Source organism: Ochotona curzoniae, unplaced genomic scaffold (assembly GCF_017591425.1).
Source record: "Ochotona curzoniae isolate NIBS_2020 unplaced genomic scaffold, NIBS_Ocur_1.0 contig_66, whole genome shotgun sequence".
Classification (NCBI taxonomy): domain Eukaryota; kingdom Metazoa; phylum Chordata; class Mammalia; order Lagomorpha; family Ochotonidae; genus Ochotona; species Ochotona curzoniae.
Window position 1 is genome coordinate 14,719,553 of NW_024466512.1, and position 19,426 is coordinate 14,738,978.

The following is a 19,426-nucleotide window of genomic DNA, read 5'->3' on the forward strand; positions in this document are numbered from 1 at the left end:
CAGAGCTGCCTGCAAATGAGCAGCAGCCAACACCTCACACTATGTATCTGCCACTCCGTGGGCTCACAGGGCTGACAATGTCACATTTCCTCACATGCACATTTCGTTACACCCAGCATCAGTCATTTGATCTTTAATGAATGTTTACTGCATGCCTATCATGGGCTACAGGTGCCTGGAATTCAGCAGGAAGCCAACTTCTTCCCTTTGTAGGAGTTGCACTTTCACAGGCAAGATGTAATCAACGCTTGCATGTGATATGATAAACATGCAGCCAGGACCCTGGGAGAAAAACCATGGACATAGTTGTAAAGATTGAACTCTGAGTGACCCTGGGTAGGGGTAGAGAGATGCACCCCTAAAGTCAGAATAAAAATTTCCAACCACCTGTGGAGCTGGTAAAGTCTGCATAAGAAATGACACATTAGCCATGCCTGTATGGTATCACTCTCACGTCTATCAAACTCTTTACCAAAATCAACAGAATTACTGGGGCATCTTTGAACAAGTAGCTTGTTTTGCTTTTATTATCATTTCTAAAGAAGGTGCTTATCGAGAGTGTGACAGTAGTAACAAAGGAAGTGATGTCATAGTTCTTGTTACGTATTGGTAGATTTTTCTTCAGACTAAGCCCAATTCAATAGCATACCAGTTATGTCACAACACATAGCTTTCCCAAAGTCATGTTCAAAATATTAGCAACTGGGGAAAGTGTCTGGTCTACTGCTGGAGACGCTGGTTAAGACACCTGCATCCCATATCAGGGGATGATTAGACACCGTTGCAAGCTCCGGCTGCCGACTCCAGCTCCCTGCTCATACACACTGTGGAAGGCAGAAACGATGGCTCGGGTGACTGGGACAATGCCATCCACATGGGAGACCCAGAATGAGTTTCAGCTCTTGGCTTTCACCTCAGCCTTGGCCACTGAAGGCATTTGGAAAGTGAGTCATTAGACACGAAGGCTGTGGGTGTGTTGCCAGATATTACATATTCACATCCAAGCTCGTCTTTTCCAGTCACTAGAAAAAGTTAAAGGTGTTTAAGGGGAGAAGCCAAGAACAAAACATCTGTCCCAGGAACAACACATCTGCATACCACGTTTTCCTTTTGATTTATGTCTAGAATTCGGACCCAAAGCTCTCCACGTAGCAAGCACAGGAGAGCTGATGCAAACCTCCGTCCCTGGCCCCAAGGCCAAGTATGAGCAGGAAAAAGAGCTCAGAGAAGACACACCTTCCAGGCCCTCCAAAATGAGGAGGGCAGGAGACCTGGTGCCAGCAGCTTCTCTCAGAAACCCAACAGTGGTCCTCACCAAGCACCTGCTGATTCCGGGGGAGGGGAGGGAAGCTAGCAGAGACCAACCAACGCATGAGTGCCTGTATACCTGCGGCTAAGCCCTGGTACTCCCTGATGTTAAGATTCAAATGTCACAATGAAGGGTGGCTTTAAATTTGGCGGTGAGCTTTTGAGGCAGCCGAGGAAGGAGCCCACGGCATTCCCCCATGCAGGCCAGCTTGGACAGAGTTTTGGGGACATAGGGTAGAACAGGAGAGAGGAGAGCCAGCATGGGAGTCACAATGCCACAAGGAGCACTCACCTGAGCCCAGGAGCCCCCTCATTCCCGCTGACCTAGAAGCCATTTATGGCTGTCACAGGTCATCTGTGGGCCTGAAGCTCATCAGGTCCTGCCTGCTCGCTTTTCTGAAGAACACACTTTCATCGGGTAGGAGCTAAGGTCCCAGGAGATCAAATCCACACCATGTATTACCCCAAAACACCTACTGAAACTGGCCCCACCTAGATAGGTCAACCTTGCACAGCTCAGCCCAGGGCAGCTTCGGGAGCAAAAAATAAATAGATACAATTCTTTGCAGCCCCCAAACTGGACAGAAAGCAGTTAGCGAGTCCCTGCTGGGCCTGGACAAGCACAATAAGTCACCAATAAGCTCTCCTCCAAGCTCCAGTTGGGGAAACAGAGGCCCATGTTCAAAGCCAAAGCCCTGGGCCTAGACAGGTGTGAATTCCACATTTCTGATTCGGGAGTCTTACCTGGCATGTGTCCTTCTTAGGAACAGCAGCTTCCAATTCCAAGATGCAGACACCCGCGTGGGAAATCCTGCAAGACAGCTCCCGAGCAAGCAAGCGTTGGAAGTGAAAGGAGCGGATATGAGACAGACAAGCAGGCATGAGAAGAAGGAAGGGAGGGCTCGTGGTGGAGCTCATCACAGGTGCCCCAACGTGCCTGGATTCACTTTTCTCTTGATTGGGCCTGCGTGAGCCTCAGCCAGGAGTCAACAGGTGAAGCCTCCATGTGGGGCTTATCAGGCCTGACCCCAAGCAGATGCCCAGGTGTAGTGAGTTCCTGCCCATCCCCCCATCCCTTGTATCCCACTGGTCTTTGGGCACCATTCCGTTCTCCTCCTGACCTGCTTTGGGTATGAAGCAGCTGAGGCTTGAAAAGAAAGGAGGATGAGGCCCTGTGTCTCCAAACAGCCAAGGTACCGGGTTAATATCTAAGGAGGGTGATGGCATTGGGACATGAACAGGAAGCTCTGTGCCCAGCATGCATTTGCTAAAGAAGGATTTCCCAGAGGCCGGGGGCAGGGAGGACAGTATTTGGCAAGCACAGCTAGCCCTGAAATGCTTGCACCTGGATGTGCACGGTGACTGGGGTGGCTCAGTGCTCACATGAGTGTCACAGCAACCCCTGGCCAAGCATTGGCATTCCCAGACTGGGTCATCGTGCCAAGCACATGCACCTCATCCTTCTCCAGCCAACCCTTTTTCTCCCTCCATGTAAAACACATCCAGGGATTCCCTGATTGGCCTCAAAACAAAATCCCTTCCAGGCAGCTACCAGCCCAGGGTCTATCCCACTTCCAGCTTCTCCACTCTCACACCACAAGGTTGCATCAAGGGAACCTAGTGGTTGCTTGAATATACAGTGCTATTCTCCCACCTCAGTCCCTTTGCCTGCCCTATCCATCAGCTTCCATCTGATTTTATGCTTCTCCAGGCACCACTCAGGCCAGATTCTCCCCCAAACTCCCCTGTTACCAACCATCCAACTCTTGTCCCTGGGCTTAGCACTCCTACCACCGTTTCATTCCCACCTTCTCAACAAGAGCAGCAACTCTGATGCCCTTGTCCACTGCTCTGCCAAGATCCAGCCCAAATACAATGAAAATAGTTGACAAATGAAGAAGCTATCATGCATTCATTCAATGTCTCCTCCAATGCTAGAGCCTAAAAAATAATGCTGAAAGTATTTCCATTGCAAGTGCTGGGAAAGCAGCCATGGGATACCCAGAGGTGCTGAGTGAGGGGCAACAGACCTCCTGGTGTACCCAGGACACAGGTGAAGTCCTTGACCCAGGCCAGATCCTGCCTTGCCTCACCTAGAGCCCAGCCTCCATGGCCTTTTCTGCTAAACAGTCCAGTGTTTGCACCGTGGCCTCCTAAGCTCAGATAGAACCACTACTAAAGGATAGAAACCACCCAATGACTGTGGCCAAGAGCCAGGCACACGGTTCCCCAGGGCTAAAAAGATAGGGAAGGTGATAGCGCATGTGTTGAACAGGTTGGCAAGAACCCTGCCAGTCTGACCTCCCACACCCTGCAGAACTCCCTGTAAGGAGACCAGTGTCATGCACAACAGGACAGCCTGCAGAGAACCAGGGTCTGCCGAACACCCTCCTTCCACCAGCCCATCCTCCTCCCAGCCTAGCTCTCTGGTCCAGGACCCAACTTTGGGAAGTGGGGCAAGTCAAAAGCAGGAAGGGGCACGTGACATGGCACCATCTCCCTTTGAAGCCCCCTCTGAGACTCCTCCTTCAGTACAGGTACATCTCATTTCAGCCAGGTGGGCCAAGTGGTACTTAGGCCCATGCATCTTCATACATAGACGCATACACACACGTACATTCACACTCAGCACACATGTGGTCACACACATACCCATACATGCCACACCCAGGCACACTCACACATACACCATATGTGCTATACCCATGCACACTTACACTCATACCAGAAGACTAGCCCACGTTGGACAAACACAGCAAACCCTCAATTCTACCCCAAACCTCTATATGGCCAATGGTTCCTAAAGCTAGCTGTCCTCAAGGAGAGCACCAAGCTTTGCCCTGCCCATGCATACACCCCATCCATGCAGGCCCAGAAATAAGCAAGTGCCGTATTTCACAAAATCCTTTCTTTTCTCTTGTAATCTTAAAACAGAACTGCAGGGCCCAGCTCCATGGCACAACAGCTAAATCCTCACCTTGCAAGCACCAGGATCCCATACAGTCACCAGTTCATGTCCCAGCTGTTCCACTTTCCTTCCAGCTCCATGCTTGTGGCCTGGGAAAGCAGATGAGACATCCCAAATTTTGGGACCCTGCACCTGGTTTTGGATCAGCTCAGTTCCAGCCAGAGCAGCCATTTGGGAAGATCTCTCTCTCTCTCTTTCCATAAATCTGATCTACTTATCCAATAGAAATCAATAAACCAGAAATGGCAGGAAAGCCTGTAGCCCTCCACCCTGCCCTGCCCCACGTGGGACCCATGCAGACAGCAGAGTTTGGGAAACAGCACGTGCTGTCACCGTGTGTCAGGCACAAACACCATTGGCCTGGCAGAAGTTCAGAGGAGTCCTGTTCCAGGTCACTCAGCCCAGCATTGGCCCCAAGGGATCTCAGGTACAGAAGAGAAATGGCTGATGAATGATAGATGCAGATTCATAGATGGAAGCTGGATAGATGATGGATACCTAGATGAAAGATGGTGACAGAATAGATGATAGAGATAGATAGATAGATAGATAGATAGATAGATAGATAGATAGATACTGTTTATATTGGTTAAACTAGCTCCACACAAAACATTTTGAGATTACAGTAGTACAAACACATTCATGATACACATGAAGGAAAACGGGGCTTGGAGATGGATTTGCTCAGTCCCACAGAGCAGGCCAGAGACAGAGCTGGTTCCTAAGGCCCTGTTCCTTTATTATACTTAACTCTAAACCCCAGGAGTTTTGGTCATCAAAGAGCTCAGCATTGTTTCTAACAACCCGAGTACTACTGATCGCAAAGCCTCCACCTGGCTTGCCTTGCAGGCACCCCTCTGTGGGGAAAGGGAGCCCTGTCCTGGCCCCACACTCATGTCGCTGAGGCTGGGTAACAAGGCCCAGGGCAGTCCTGACATTGGGCCCTGGGTTTCTGGAGGGACAGGTGCCCTGGGGCCTGGAACCTTCCATAAGACTACAGTCACAGAAATGGGCTTCCTGACAGGCATCCCCAAACAGAGACAAGAGTTTACCCTGACACCCTAAGGATTAGGTTAAGGAAATGAAAGCCACAGGACCCAGCTGGGAGCCCCACTCCTCCCAAAAGCCACATCTAGGAGTCCACCTCCCCTTTCCTACTGGCAGAACTGCCAGCCTCAGGCACCATCGCAATACAGGTGGGTGCCCCCCACCCTCACTGGGCACACAACACTCACTCCCCCAACCACACCCTCACAGCATGGTGCTACAAAATACTTTGCCTTTGCCTGGCACACCCTGTCTCTGCAAGCAGCTCCAACGTGTGCAGAGGCCCTAATCGCTGCTGACTCCTACAGAGACCAGAGTTGGGCTTTGCACAGGGCACACATAGGAAGAGGAAAAAGGCCTAAGGGTGGCAGGCCAAGTGATTAGCATAGAGAGGTCCTGTGGGAATTTATAGTGACTCAGCATGTGCGACAGCAAACTGGAATTCACATTGGGTGACTGACCATGCAGTCACATCAAGAGGCCCAGAGTGGACAGGACCCAAGGGGCTGCAGGGTGCCACAGATCCAGCCTGCCCTCCAGGGCCTCAGTCCCTCATTCTCCATGCAGGAGCTGAGGATGAGCGAGGACACTGATTCAATTAGGGAATACCATGGAGGGGAAGTCCTTCGCTGGCCTGGAGCATGAAAGGAACCACTCGGTTACAAAACTGTACCCAGGTTCCTATTAAGCCACTATCCTTCCCCATCCCATGCACCTGCACATGAGCCCCAAAAGCCAGCCGCCTTTGATAGCCCAACCAAGGTCACATCAGAAAGGACCCCTGGCCACACCCACAGACCCCCTTGGTCTGGATATCAAGGACCAGATGCCCTGGACCGGAAGCCATGGGGTTGCATTCTCACGCCTGTCCTTCAGGCCAAAATCTTTACGGGAGCCACTTGTCCTCCTTGGTTCCAAGCCCAGCCCACACCTCTGCGGGCATCTCTGGGAGTCTTAGGATAACCAGTGCCCCCATTGGAGCCCCAGCCTGGGCTCCTCCTCTCCATCCATCTCTGAGAAGTATTGAGGAGCCCCCCTCCACGTAGCACCGTCACCATACTTCCCCCTTTCCCATGGCAGACATTGGGGAATGAGGGGAATGAGGGCTGCACCAACGCTTCCCTGGTTCGACTGCCCAGCAGTCACAGTGAGCACCGTTAGGATCTGCTCTTACGGCTGGGACATGCGGCCCGAGGTTGGAAGGCTGCTAGCCTGGCTGTTGTCTGGCTCTGTCTGCCTTTGGGGCAATGGGCGCCCTGGCGGGGAAGGGAAAGGAGCTGCTACTGCTGGGTGGACGTGGGGAGCAGGCCACCTCACTAGCTGCAAGCATTGAGAGTCCGGGGGAGGGTGTGCCTTTCCACACATCACTCTGGGTGCCTTACCGTCACGGCCTCAGGCCTGTTATTAGAGCCCTGGCCACTTCTCAGGCCTTCCAGGCCCTCCCAGCTGCAGGCACACGCCAGCAGTCAGGAACGGGAGGAAACATGGCCCTGAGCAGCCATCCTCATCCCCGTGGTTTGGGGCTGGTCTTTTGAGATCCAGTCTCCCCTCCCCCCCCCCTTAGAACCAGAGCCCTTGGCCTGGCCTTACACTTCAAACCTGACTCCCACACCAGGGCTCTCGGCTCATCTTCTGCACCCAGCAACACACACCCCCCCACCACACACACACACTCAGCCCCAAGGTGCTCAAGCCGCATCCTGAGAAGGCCTGGGTCCTGGGCCCTGGATACAGAGCAGGAAACTGAGCAAATCCTTTCCTCTTGTGACCCCCCATTTCCAGGACTAGTTCCTGGATCTTTAAGGGTCCTTGCAGCCTCCAAGCACCAGACCGTGGCACAGGACCTCACGCCCTCCCTGACAGCCGGGTGGACTTGGATGAAACCACAGAAAGGCATCCAAGGTGCCTGCCTTTGGCCAGACACGACTGGAGCCACCAACCAGCACACATTTCTACCTAGAGCTTTCCATCACACCACATACTTATGCCACACCATGGGGCACACAGGAGGGGGTCTTTGAAAAGTTCATGGAAATGCACGGCATGGAAAAAGTCGTGCATGGATCTTAGAATAAGTGCAGTCCCCACACCTCTCTTCGTTGCATGTTCAAGAGCATTTTTGAGTACCCTGTGCCATGCTACATGTGCCCACACGTCGAGGTGCAATGCACAGTTTGGTGTGTAGTTCACACATTCTACCTTTATATACACACAGAGAAGCTTGTGTCTCACACCCTAGCAGAGGCAGAAGCACACTCCTGTACATAGGAGAGGACCCACTGACCTCTGGGGACATGCGCACACTGCCCACAGACCTGAACCTTGCAGTTCTGTCCCACACCGTTGGTCTCTGACATTCTTTGAGTGGAGATCTGCCTTCCTTGCAGGTGTCAGCACCATCCCTCCACAAAGCTGCTGGGGTCACAGACACAGCACCTGCAGCCAGGCACGCCTGTGCCCTCTTTCCACCACTTGCTGTTCCCCTCTAGCTCATCACTTGTCTCCTGGGCCTCTGACCCTTTTTCCTTGGAATGCGGGGTAACAGAACTTACCTCAGGGGGTACTGGGGAAGATCAAAAGAGGCAAGGCCTGGCACACAGGGAGGCCTTGGGAAATGGGCATGGCTCACCTGCTCAAGGCTACTGAGCAAGGTATGCATACTCTCCATCTCTCAAAGAAAGACTCAAAGTCACACATCCCAGTCTCCAGGCTTTCAAAAACCCAGATAACACACACGAGAGAGCCGCTTCATTCATATTTATTTCACATTTGATCTGTAAACTTTTATTTAAAAAAAAAACACCATCATTAGCAACAAGTGCTGTCATTAGCTTTACTTTCATGAACTAAGAGCTCAGACCTTGAACTGTCTCTGTCCACACTGCATGTAGAGACACAGATGTAAACCCAAGTCGTGGCCTTCCTCCCTCCCTCTGCCCCCAGGCTGTGGCAGTTCCTCAATCCCAGGAAAAGCAGGGGCTGGAGGCCGGCACTTTGATCCCTGCCGGCTCAGCTGCAGGGGCAGGAGCCTAGCAGTTTGGCAGGCCCATTTGTCTTCGCAAACTGTTTACCTAGGGCAAATCGCATCAGGTCGGCCTCTTCCGCATAATTTCCACTCCTCTGTATCTAAAAACAGCAGCTCCCAGATTTCCCCCACGCTCAGCGCTTTCGCGGAGGGAGGGGCACACACGGGGACCAGACCGGAGCACACATACCCTTCTTCAAGCCACAGCTGGTGCCCTGCAGGCAAGGAGGGAACCCCCCCCCCAAAGGAGCTTTCAGGTGAGGGAGCGGGGCACAGGTGCATGGGGGAATCATGGCTTTGCACACAGGGCTGATGTGAGGCTCATGTGGTCCCCTACCCCTGTCTTGGTCCAGTGCTGTCATATTTACAGAGGAAAAGGCATTTTTGCTGTTAGGCACAAGGGGGACAGTGGATAGAAAGGTTTGTTGGTTTTGTTTTTGTTTTCCCCTGTCGGGAAGTCTCAAACCAGGTCCACAGCCAAGGGACAGTCACCAGGGACAGGTGATCGGTCTCCAGGGAACATAACAACACACCGCAGAAGGGTTCACTTGCACCGGGGCTTGGCCTGAGCCGCCCGGCTGCTGTCCACCTCCCAGGGCTTCCATGGGACAGCCTGGAGTCCAACAGCAAAGCCAAGGCCACCGGCCACTGGGGGCCCCGTGAAGGTGTGGCAGGAGAGAAAACATACTATCAAAAATAGTGTCTATGTACAGTGGGAGGTGACAGGGATGGGCAGGGCTGCCCTGAGTGCTTTGTTTTTGTTTGTTGAAGATTTGCAACTGGGGAGGGAGACAATCAACCGAGACTGGGGAACACCCCCATCCCCGTATCCATTAACCCTTCTTGGCCATGCTTCCCGGGAGTCCACTGCTCTGAAGAGCCCCCACAGGAGAGCCGGCCGAGGGGAGTGGGTGAAAACGCCTTTGGGAGCAATACTGATGACGAAGGGCGGCCAGCTAGGGAAATGTCCCGGCCATCAGCCATCAGGGTTGAGGTGCACGTGGCTCCCCCAGCCAGCCAGAGCGCCTAGGGGAAATCGCTGAAAGGGCCGCAGCCGGGTCCCCGCACCGCCCGTCATTTCACACGATCCGCTTCCTCTCCCCGCGGCACAGGATCTTCTTGAAGGCTCGGCGGAAGTCGTGGTTGAAGATAGTGTAGATGACCGGGTTCAGCGAGCTGTTGCAGTAGCCGAACCAGAAGAAGAACTTGAACAGCGTGGTGGGCACCGAGCAGCCGACGGCCGTGAGAGTGTAGGTGAAGAAGAAGGGGAACCAGCACACCACGAACACGCCGATGACCACGGCCAGCACGAACGTGAAGCGCTTCTCGCGGTTCTGCCGCCCACGCCAGCGAGACGCCTTGGCACCCACAGCACGCGGCTCCCCAGGCCCAGACACCGACGCCCCGGACCCCGCGGCCCCTGGCGCACGCCGCGCCACGCTGTCCCCGGGCCTCACCTGGCTCGCCCGGGTCTTGCCCTGGGCCCTCGGCTTGCGGGACCCCGGGGGCCGCTCGGCGGCGTGCTCGGATGACGAGCTCTCCTCCAAGTCCAAAGCGTCGGCTTCGCGCGCCCCTGCCGGAGCGGGTTCCCCAGCGGCGCCGTTAAGCTGGATGGGCAGCGGCTGGGCCTCGGCGCCCGAAGAGCCGGCGCCGCGCTCGGGGCCCAGGCCATTGGGCCTGCGTTCGGCGACCCCGGATGGCACCGTGGCGGTGGCTGTGGCAGCGTCGGGACCCCGGCGGCTGGGCGGCACGCGCGTGCGGCGCTTGGCTATCTGGTAGATGCGCACATAGACCAGGATCATGATGAGACAGGGCAGGAAGAAGGAGCCGGTGCAGGAAGCGATCACATACCACTTCTGGTCGTTGATCTCGCAGCGCTGCCGCCCGCCGCCGCCGCCGCCGCGCTTCTCGACGGAGATGAGCGGTGGGAAGGAGATGACAGCCGAGATGACCCACACCGTGACGATGATGGCCTTGATGCGGCGCGGCGTGCGCTTCAGGTTGTACTCGATGGCCTGCGTGATGGACCAGTAGCGGTCCAGGCTGATGGCGCACAGGTGCGCGATGGACGAGGTGCAGAAGAGCACGTCGAGCGCCAGGTAGATCTCACACCACGCCTGGCCAAAGTACCAGTAGCCCATGACCTCGTTAGCCAGTGAGAAGGGGATGACCAGCGTGGCCACCAGGATGTCGGCCGAGGCCAGGGACACGAGGAAGAGGTTTTGGGGCGCTTTGAGCGCGCGGCTGGTGAACACGGCAATGATGACGAGTACGTTGCCGAAGACTGTGAGCAGTATGAGCAGGCCCACCAGGCACACCAATGTGAGCGTCACCTCCAGGGAGTACGGGGGGCCGGCCGAGGCGCCGCCCCCCGGCGCCTCGCTCCCGTTCCAGCTCCCGTTGCCTGCGTCCGGCTGCAGGGAGCCCATGGGCGCAAAGCTGCCCCCGGCCAGTGGCTGCTCCTGGCGGAACATGTACGCGGGCGCCCGCTTCCCCGGGCCTGCTGCCAGCTGCCTTCCGGCCGGGTGCCCGCAGGTCCTCCTCTTCCTCCGGCGCCCCGCTCGCCCTGCCGCGCCTCACATAGGGAGGGGGGCAGCAGGGAGGCCGAGCCGGGGCTGGAAGGACACTAGTATGGGCCCATGGGCTGGGCTCCCGGGGCCGCCGCTTTGGACGCTCCTGGCTCCTGGACGAGGCCAAGTTTTTATTTCTCTGCCTCAGGAGAGAGTAGGGTGAGCCGACAGGTCAAAAGATTTATGCTTCACGAAGGAAGGACGGAAATCACCGGCGGCGACGGGCCGACTCGCAGGGACGATGACTGTTTCTAAAGCTACCGATTCTAGGATGTAGGCAGTGTGTGTGTGTGTGTGTGTGTGTGTGTGTGTGTGTGTGTGTGTGTGTGTGTGTGTCGCCTCCTGAGCCCGAGCGAAAGCAAGAGGTCTTACCGTGTGTGCGGGGACCACCGCCTCGGGCAACGGCGCGGGGGGTGCAGATGCGGGCTGGGCTCCTGCACCTGTCGTCTCCTTAGATCCCCGATGCGAGGACCGGCTCGAGCGCTGCCCCCACACTCGGCGGTGCGCGCCGGGTTCGGCCCGGGGCCAGGGCGCGGACTCCGCCGCCTCTGGGAGCGCCACGGGACTTCCAAAGTTGCGCTCGCTGCGGGGGCTGGAGCGCTAGGGGCTGAGCTCGGGAGCGGCGGCGGGCCGAGGAGTGTGGGGGCCGCATGAAGGCGCCCCCGTCCTCGGGCGGGCCCCGGCAACCGAGCAGGCGGCTCTCCCGGAGCCGCGCGGCCGTAGCAGGCACGATGGCTCCTGATCGTCGGCCGGGTGGCAGCGGGGCGCAGCCGGCCCCGCAGGGGTCCGAGGACAGCGGGAACCGAGGCAGGAGCGCGCGGCTGGGGAGACGGCGCTGGGCTGGCCTGGCCTGGGCAGGGCTGGGCTGGGCTGGGCTGGGCTGCGGGGCGGCGGCGCGCTGGGCGTCTGCACCGGAGCGGGAGCCGCTGCTGCTCGCCGCGCTACGGTGGACTGGTTTTATAGCCCCAGGATCAAGCCGGCGTTGCCGAGCAGCCGGCGTCAGCCCCCACGTGGGAAGTCGACCCTCCTCCGCCCCTCGCGCCTCCCCTCAGCCCTCCGAGAGCCCGCGCCCCGAGCGGGACCCCGGGGAGCGCTGCTCCCCCCAAGGCTGCCCCTGCCCGGTGAGGAGGCGGGGATCTCGGGCAAGGGACTGAGAGGCAGAGCAAGAATGCGGGGAGGAGGAGGAGGAGGGACGGCTCCCACTGTGGGTTGGCCGGGCAGGCCCGGCTGAAGGCGGTGGGCACCCAGGAGTGCCCGCGTGCCGCTGGGTCCTGGAAAGCAGGGGTTGTCAGAAAAGCCCAGCCCTCATCCGCAGCGGCGGCCGCCCTCGGTACTGGTCGCAACCCAAAGGGCCAAACAGGGGCCAGCCCGCCGTGGTCCGCAGGTGACCCTAAGCCACCGGGGCGAGAGGGTTCATGGCTGGGAAGGAGGGCGCAGGTTCACGTCGAATCCTTGGGGAGGAATGGGCAGCGCCCGCGGGGCTGCGGACAGGGCCAAGTCAGGCCGGGGTTCAGGTACCCCCTTGCGGAAGATGCTCACAGATGCCCCACCCTCAACCCCGCCGCAGAGCCCCCCACCCCCAGCAGGGGCGTCTGCACGATCTGCGCCGCCTGGGGTCAGGACCTAGGCCCCCTTACCTTCCTCGCTGCTGGGAAGGGTCCTGGAGGTGGAGGAGGCGCGTGGTGGCAGAGCGAGGCCGCACTGACACCTGCTGGCCGCTCGTCGCCAAGGCTGGGAAGCGACCCTTGAGCGCCGGGCGCCTCCAACGAGTGTCCGCGGCTCTCTGCCCGCAGCGCTTTTTGTCTAAGGACAAGTTTGTGTCTAAGCTCCGGAGGAGAGCGCCTGGATTTTAACTGCACTTTGTCGCGCTGCAGAAATCTTTCTCAAGCAGATTCTCCTGTGTGTCTAGCTCGGCAGGTGCACGCTTTGATGAGGTCAAATCAGGACTGGCTGGGCAGGACCCCGCGTTCCACCTGCCTGCCTCTTGCCTCTTTCAGGTGAGCCAGCTCTAGGAACCCAGGTATCTGCTGAGACCAGGAAAGCCCCTAAATGCACACAAACCGTCAGTAAGGGGAGAGGGCTAGCCAGGGTTGGGGATACGGTGGTTTTCCAGGTTCTCTCCGTTAAGAAGGCGCGGGATGGGTGGGCCAGGTTATCTCAAGTACTGGCTGTCCTACCTTGTGCCTAAGTCACTAGAACAGCAGCTTGCAGCAACTAAATCAAAATGCCTTTTGTAGACCACCTGGTCTGCCAAGCCAGATGCAGGCTCAGCTCCGGGGTGGGGAACCAGGCCCTTGATCATGGCCGTCAGACCCCCATCTTTGCAGCCCTAAGGATGCGTTAGCTGACAGTGCTACTCTTGCCTCCCTAATCTTCTTTAGAACAACTCAGCCTTCTGTCTCATCCTACTTCCTTGACTTTGCCTCTAGCCTCGCCCCCAGAGGCGTGACCTCCTCTTCCAGTCCTTGTTTCTGGGGCGCCTCTCAATGCCCATTTCTGTTGGCATCATCTTACCCCTGTGCTTTGAGATTCTCAGCAGGGGTCAGGCTCAGTTTGTGATTTGGGACTTCTACACAGCAAGGAGAGCCCCAAGCCTTGGGAATGAAAATCAGTGCTCAGGGCCCTTTAAGGTCTGTGGTGTCGTTGGGAGGACTGAGGGTCTTGGAAACCCATCAGGCCCCAACTCCAACATACTGGCCTCCTTCTCACCTTGCTAGAAGTAGACATGAAAACAAATCCACAGGTCAAGCTTACATGTGACAAGCCTGAATGTTGCTCAAGCAACCAATTGCTTTGTTAATTTCTGGATTTGGAGTCTTTTCTCCCGTCATGGAAATGGGTGGTTCAAAGAGCTAGGGACCCTGAGGTCAACACCCAACCGCTGATGACAGCAGCTGCTTTGTTCAGTAGCTCCTGTGAGTCCTGTCCAGCCAGGGATGCTTCCAGAGCTCCTGGATACAAAGTCACTTCCTCTGACTTGCGATCCTTATCAAAACCAGGTCGATATATCCAGCTGCAAAAAGCTAGCTGGACATGATTAAACTGCCCTGCAGGACTTCCTGCTGTGCCAGTCAAGTGGTGGAGCTGGCAGTTCTACCCCAGGCTGACTATCCTCATGGCCTCGGAAGGCAAATGGAGATGGAGAAGCATGGGCTGCAGCCCGGCGTTTAAGCAGAGCTCGTTGAGTGCTGCAGATCTAGCACCCCAGGCACCAACCTAAGCAGGGGGCAGGACTAAGGCTCTGATGTCCAGACTGCCTGGGGACTTGCAGGAGGCCGACCTGCCATAGAAGGAAGGGACCCCAGTCTGAGCATCAGTATCCTCTTTCTCCATCCAGCAGACTGCTGGGTAGGTGCCAGAGCCCTGCAGAGAGCTGGAGCATGGCAAACTCTGGACAGTCACTGTCCATGAGGCTGGCTTTGCCATCCTGAGGAATCACCCGGGGAACAAATGCCAGTCCATGGCTACTCTAGTATTCACAAAGAGAAGTCCTGTCTGTTAGCATGGACCCCATGCCAGGCAGGAAGCTGAGCAGTTTATGGGCTACATGTTATTCTGTATCACTTTAGCAGACCCTTCAGTATAGCTGCTATGATTTACCTCTGTAGGTGGGAGAAGTCAGACAGCCTCAGTCAATTGCCGAGCTAATGGGCAGCACAGTCCAAGATCCCGTTTCCTGATTGTTGGCCTGACCAGCTTCCTCGTATCCTTACTGTGAAACTCTTGTCCCCAACAGCACTGGCAAGGGGCAACCTCCAAGAGGCCTGGCAGCAAAGAGGGCATGTCCCACCTCTCTTTTCATGTATTTGTGGCTACTAGAGCAGAGCGCTGGCAAGGCGTTCATCTTTCCACCCATGTCTGATGCTCACGCAGGGAGGCGGCCGTGGAGAAGCCCTGGCCCTGCCACGGCCAGTGTGATGGACGCACTCCTCTGCTGGCCGTCGGCCCGCGGTCCTCAGCTCCTTCCTTTCTTCTGATAGCGACTTCATGAAGGCAGAAAGGGAGCCAGGAGTGGGGCTAGGAAATTAATTACTTTTTAAATAAAGATTTATTAAAGATTTCCCAGGCCACCAGCAGGGAGCTGGATGGGAAGTGGAGCAGCCAGAACATGAACCAGCACCCATATGGGATCCCAGCTAATGCAAGGTGAGAACTTTATCTACTAGGCTACCGCATCAGGCCCAATTGCTTACTTTTTTCTTTATGCAGAAGCAACTGCCTAAGAAAAGTGACTTGTCCCATTATCCAGGGCTTCTAAATTGTAACAGAATCCTCACAAGAGATTTTTGACCACATGCCTACAAACAGGGCTTTCATGAACACACATTCTCAACCATCTGAACATGCCAAGCAGGTAGAGCTCACCGTGCTCCCAACACAGCCCATGCCCTGAGCACAGCTGGATCGACATGCTGAAGGAAGAAGTTACCAACATCTGACAAGTAAGGGGAAGAGGACTGGAAGTCACTTAGGGGAACAAAGCACTGGTTCCTCTGGGCTGGTGTTTAACTCCCCCATCTGACTGCCCTGGAGAATCCCACTGACACGAAAGGCTGACGGAAGCCAGAAGAGGAGCGTCAGTTCCCAGAGTGCTGTGGGGAGCTACCGCACCCACTACCTGCCATGATGCCACGCCAGTCCTGCCACACCCACCCAAACAAGGGACAAGGGACAAGGGTTGCTCCTTCACCTTTTTTTTTTTTTAGCCTATTCTGCCCCATCCTACTCCATTTGGTGTTTTCTGTCTCAGGAAAGGCCCCTAGCCTAGATAAAAAAAAAAGACAGCAGTTGGTGCCAGAATCAACTTCACCTTGAGGATGCCAGGAAACGCTGGGCACCCAGCTGGCTATTGGCTGCTGCCTTTCATTGCAGGGCCTTTCCTGCAGCATCTCCACTGAAATGTGACCAGGCAGGACGTGTGCGCAGACACGCGGCTCACCACCATCTTCTAGATCAGTCCTCACAAACACATGTGCCTTCCCACCACATCCATGGGCTCTGCCTGCTCATAACACACACTGCATCAGCCATGGGGAGCAGCGGCAGAGCAGGTGAACTAGGGCCGTGGCCCCTGAGCACCAGGAAGACATTCCTCACTCCCATTATTAACTCTTGAGCTAACATTCCATTAACCTAATGAGGTGAGTTCTTGTCTTGCCTTTTTCCATTGCTAACTGTTCCTCCTCCACTTCTCTAGACCTCAGTTTTCTCATATGAAAAATGTGGAAATAGTTTTATATTCCTTATGCATATACTTATGTGGAAGTTCAGCGTGCGAAAGTTCAGCGTGGAAAGAATTGCGCATGGTGGTTTTCATAGGTGCTCAAAACACGAGGGTACTTGTATTTTTTCCATAGCAAGCATTTTCTAACTTTGCCTGCGAGCCCATAGGGACTCAGTACTTTGTTTTGAAGGTTATTATTGATGAAGTTTGATATAATCACTTTCATACAATGTGTTGTGTTGATTTCTAGAATCACACTCTTCCTTAAAATTTGTTGGAATTACTCAGCTATTGTCTACTTCTGCCACTGGCTCCCTTAGGGTATGACTCAGCTGACTCAGCCTAGTCTGGTTAATTCTAGCACCTCTGCCATACCTACGTCCTTCAGGGGTGATCATTCTGTCTTCTCTAAGTGTTTTCTTTTACTTGCCTTGCCATTTTTATTGTTGCTGACAATTCAACATGATGTGTGAATAAAATGAGCAGATATAAGTAGGTCAAACAGGTCTTTAGTAACATGCTGCCCAGGTGTAGGGCAGGGTAAGTTTTCCACAGTTCCATTAGCTTGCGGTCTTAGGATGTGACCTTCATCTTCTTAGTTTGCACAGCTGCTCCCTGCTTATGACCTCGGAGAGCACTGGAAGATGGTGCAAGGCCTTGGGTTGCTGCAACCACAGAGGAAACCTGGAAAAAGCCCTGGCTTTGAAGCAGTCAAGCTGTGGTCATTGCGGCCATTTGGGAAGAGAGCCAGCAGATGGAAGATTTTTATCTCTCCTTCTCTGTGTAAATCTGCCTCTCGATAGATAGATAGATAGATAGATAGATAGATAGATAGATAGATAGATAGATAGATAGATAGATAGATAAAAAAAAAAAACCACCAGGCCCGGCACAATAGCATAGTGGCTAAAGTCCTCACTTTGCACGTGCCGAGATCCCGTATGGGTGCCAGTTTGTGTCCTGGCAGTTCCACTTCCCATCCAGCTCCCTGCTTGTGGCCTGGGAAACCAGGCGAGGAGGACCCAAGGTCTTGGGACCCTGTGCCTGCATGGGAGACCCGGAGGAGGCTCCTGGCTCCTGGCTTAGGATTGGCTCAGCTCTAGCCATTGTGGCAGCTTGGGGAGTGAATTAGCAAACATATGGTGTTCCTCTCTCTTCTCCTCTCTGTATAACTGACTTTCCAATGAAAATAAAGTAAATCTTTTTAAAAATTTGTCAAAGACTGAATATATTCAAATTATACAATATGATGGTTAAATAAGCACATACATTATAAAACAATTAACATAATCAGATGAACACATCCATCACTCTCATCCCCACGCAGTTCCTAACACTCAGACTTGTGCAGGTGGAGCCTCCAGGGACAAGTACTGGACCTGCGGTGCTTTCTGCTTGTGTGCTTCTCTGCATCTGTCCATCTGTCCAGCTGGGGACAGCAGTCTGCCTTGTGACCTTCATCCTCTGACAGATCTAACAACAAAATGTTGACTTTCCATTTAGCTTTGCTGTCAGGGCAGGCTGACAAGTTCCTAGCTCATTACATGCTGGAACAGAAACCCAAAGTCCTTTTCTATCATTGTTGTAACATTGACCAACCTCTGGTGAAGCAGTAAATGTTACATTCACTAATCCACCTGCCCCTAGATCAGTGGTTGGTATGTCAGCCCGCAGATATTTGCTGAATAGGCACTGCAGGATACAGAACAGAAAACAGTGACATCCTGGACTTTCCAACACTTAAAGACAAACAAGCATGCATGCAGAATGACCTGTCAGTTGTACTAGAAAGGTAATAACTGAAATTTGCATTTATGCATGTTGCAAGACACCTGGCTTCTATAGTCGTGGCAAAAATGTGTAAAGCAGCTACACCACCTCTCATTCCATTGTCTCCCCAAGTCCATGTAAGCTGACCAAGTTGGCTAGCCAGGAGGCCCTTTTCTTAGTTATTGCTGCACACACAGCTTGCAACAATCTTTCTCAGAGTTGAAACTTTGAAGTGGTTAAGCATACCCAAAATCAACCCGACAGAGTGAAAACAGCAGTGAAGAGGAGGCAGTCACAAACCCAACTGTGCTATTTCTTAGCCAGCTGTCTTTGGATTACTTTGAAACTGTTCATTTTTGATAGCAATGTGACTTCTTTGAACCTCTAAAGTGATTGTTCAAGATGAAAATTCTATTACTACTTCCCGCTTAATATGAAACATATCCAAACATAAACTTAGCACCCAAACCAAACGCTACAAGCTGGGTCTTGCATTTGACTTTGTAAGTTAGTAGATTCTTAGCAGGAGAAACGTTTTCTTTGCTTTTATGTCTTAGGTGGGGCCCCACTTAGCAGCTTTCAGCTGAATGAGGGCAATACAACAGACAATGTTCAGACGGGGGAGCAATACAGTGCAGGAGAAAGGACAGTCCTCAAAGTTCTCACTTCCACGACATCAAACATCAACACCTTCACCTTCCTGGGATAGCCTCTCATTTTTGAAAACAAAATTAAGAGTCAGATTTATCAAAGGAAAAGGAAGGTGGAAACGAAATTATCTGCTTACAGCACTCCATGACTGATCTTTACAAAAGGAAAAACAAACAGAAAAAAGCTTGGGAGTCCGGTGCAATGGCTCAAGTAGCTAATCCTCCCCTTGCAAGCATTAGTATTCCATGAGTCCCAGCTCGTGTTCTGGCTGCTCCACTTTCCCAAGTTCTTGGGACCCTGCATCCATTTGAGAGACCCGTTGTGGCCATTTGGGGAGTGAACCAGCGAATGGAAAATCTCTCCCTCAGTCTCTCTCTCTGTAAAATTGATCTGCCTTTCCAATAAAAGTAATAAAATATATGACTTTTTTGGAAAGGTTTGCAGCAGTTTTAAATTTTCAATTTTTAAAACCTGGCATTTGGGCCTGGCACAATAGCGTAGCAGCTAATGTCCTCACCTTGAATGCACTGCGATCCCATATGGTCGCCGGTTCTAATCCCAGCAGCTCCACTTCCCATCCAGCTCCCTGCCTGTGGCCTGGGAAAGCAGTCGAGGATGGCCCAAAGCTTTGGGACCCTTCACCCGTGAGGGAGACCCACAAGAGCTCCAGGCTCCTGGTTTCGGATTGGCTCAGTTGCAGCCGCTTGCGGAGTGAACCATCAAACAGAAGCTCTTCCTCTCTGTCTCTCCTCATCTCTGTATATCTGTCTTTGCAATAAAAATAAGTAAATCTTAAAAAATAAACCCCCAAATCTGGCTAGTTACCTTAAATCCCACCTGTTCCAGAAGGTGAACCTCAGAGT

The 19,426-nt window shown here is 54.1% G+C and overlaps 1 protein-coding gene across 1 annotated transcript; it reads right to left on the reverse strand.

The window, feature by feature from the left end:
* Positions 1 to 9,077: 9,077 nt before the first annotated feature.
* ADRA2A (adrenoceptor alpha 2A) lies at positions 9,078 to 10,988 on the reverse strand. The gene has a single exon (XM_040991784.1). It carries the CDS (start codon positions 10,820 to 10,822, stop codon positions 9,428 to 9,430), a length of 1,395 nt encoding a protein of 464 aa, XP_040847718.1. The 5' UTR covers positions 10,823 to 10,988; the 3' UTR covers positions 9,078 to 9,427.
* Positions 10,989 to 19,426: the final 8,438 nt, after the last annotated feature.

Coding starts and splice junctions, on each gene's coding strand:
- ADRA2A (XM_040991784.1), bottom strand. CDS start 10,822: ATGTTCCGCCAGGAGCAGCCACTGGCCGGGGGCAGCTTTGCGCCCATG.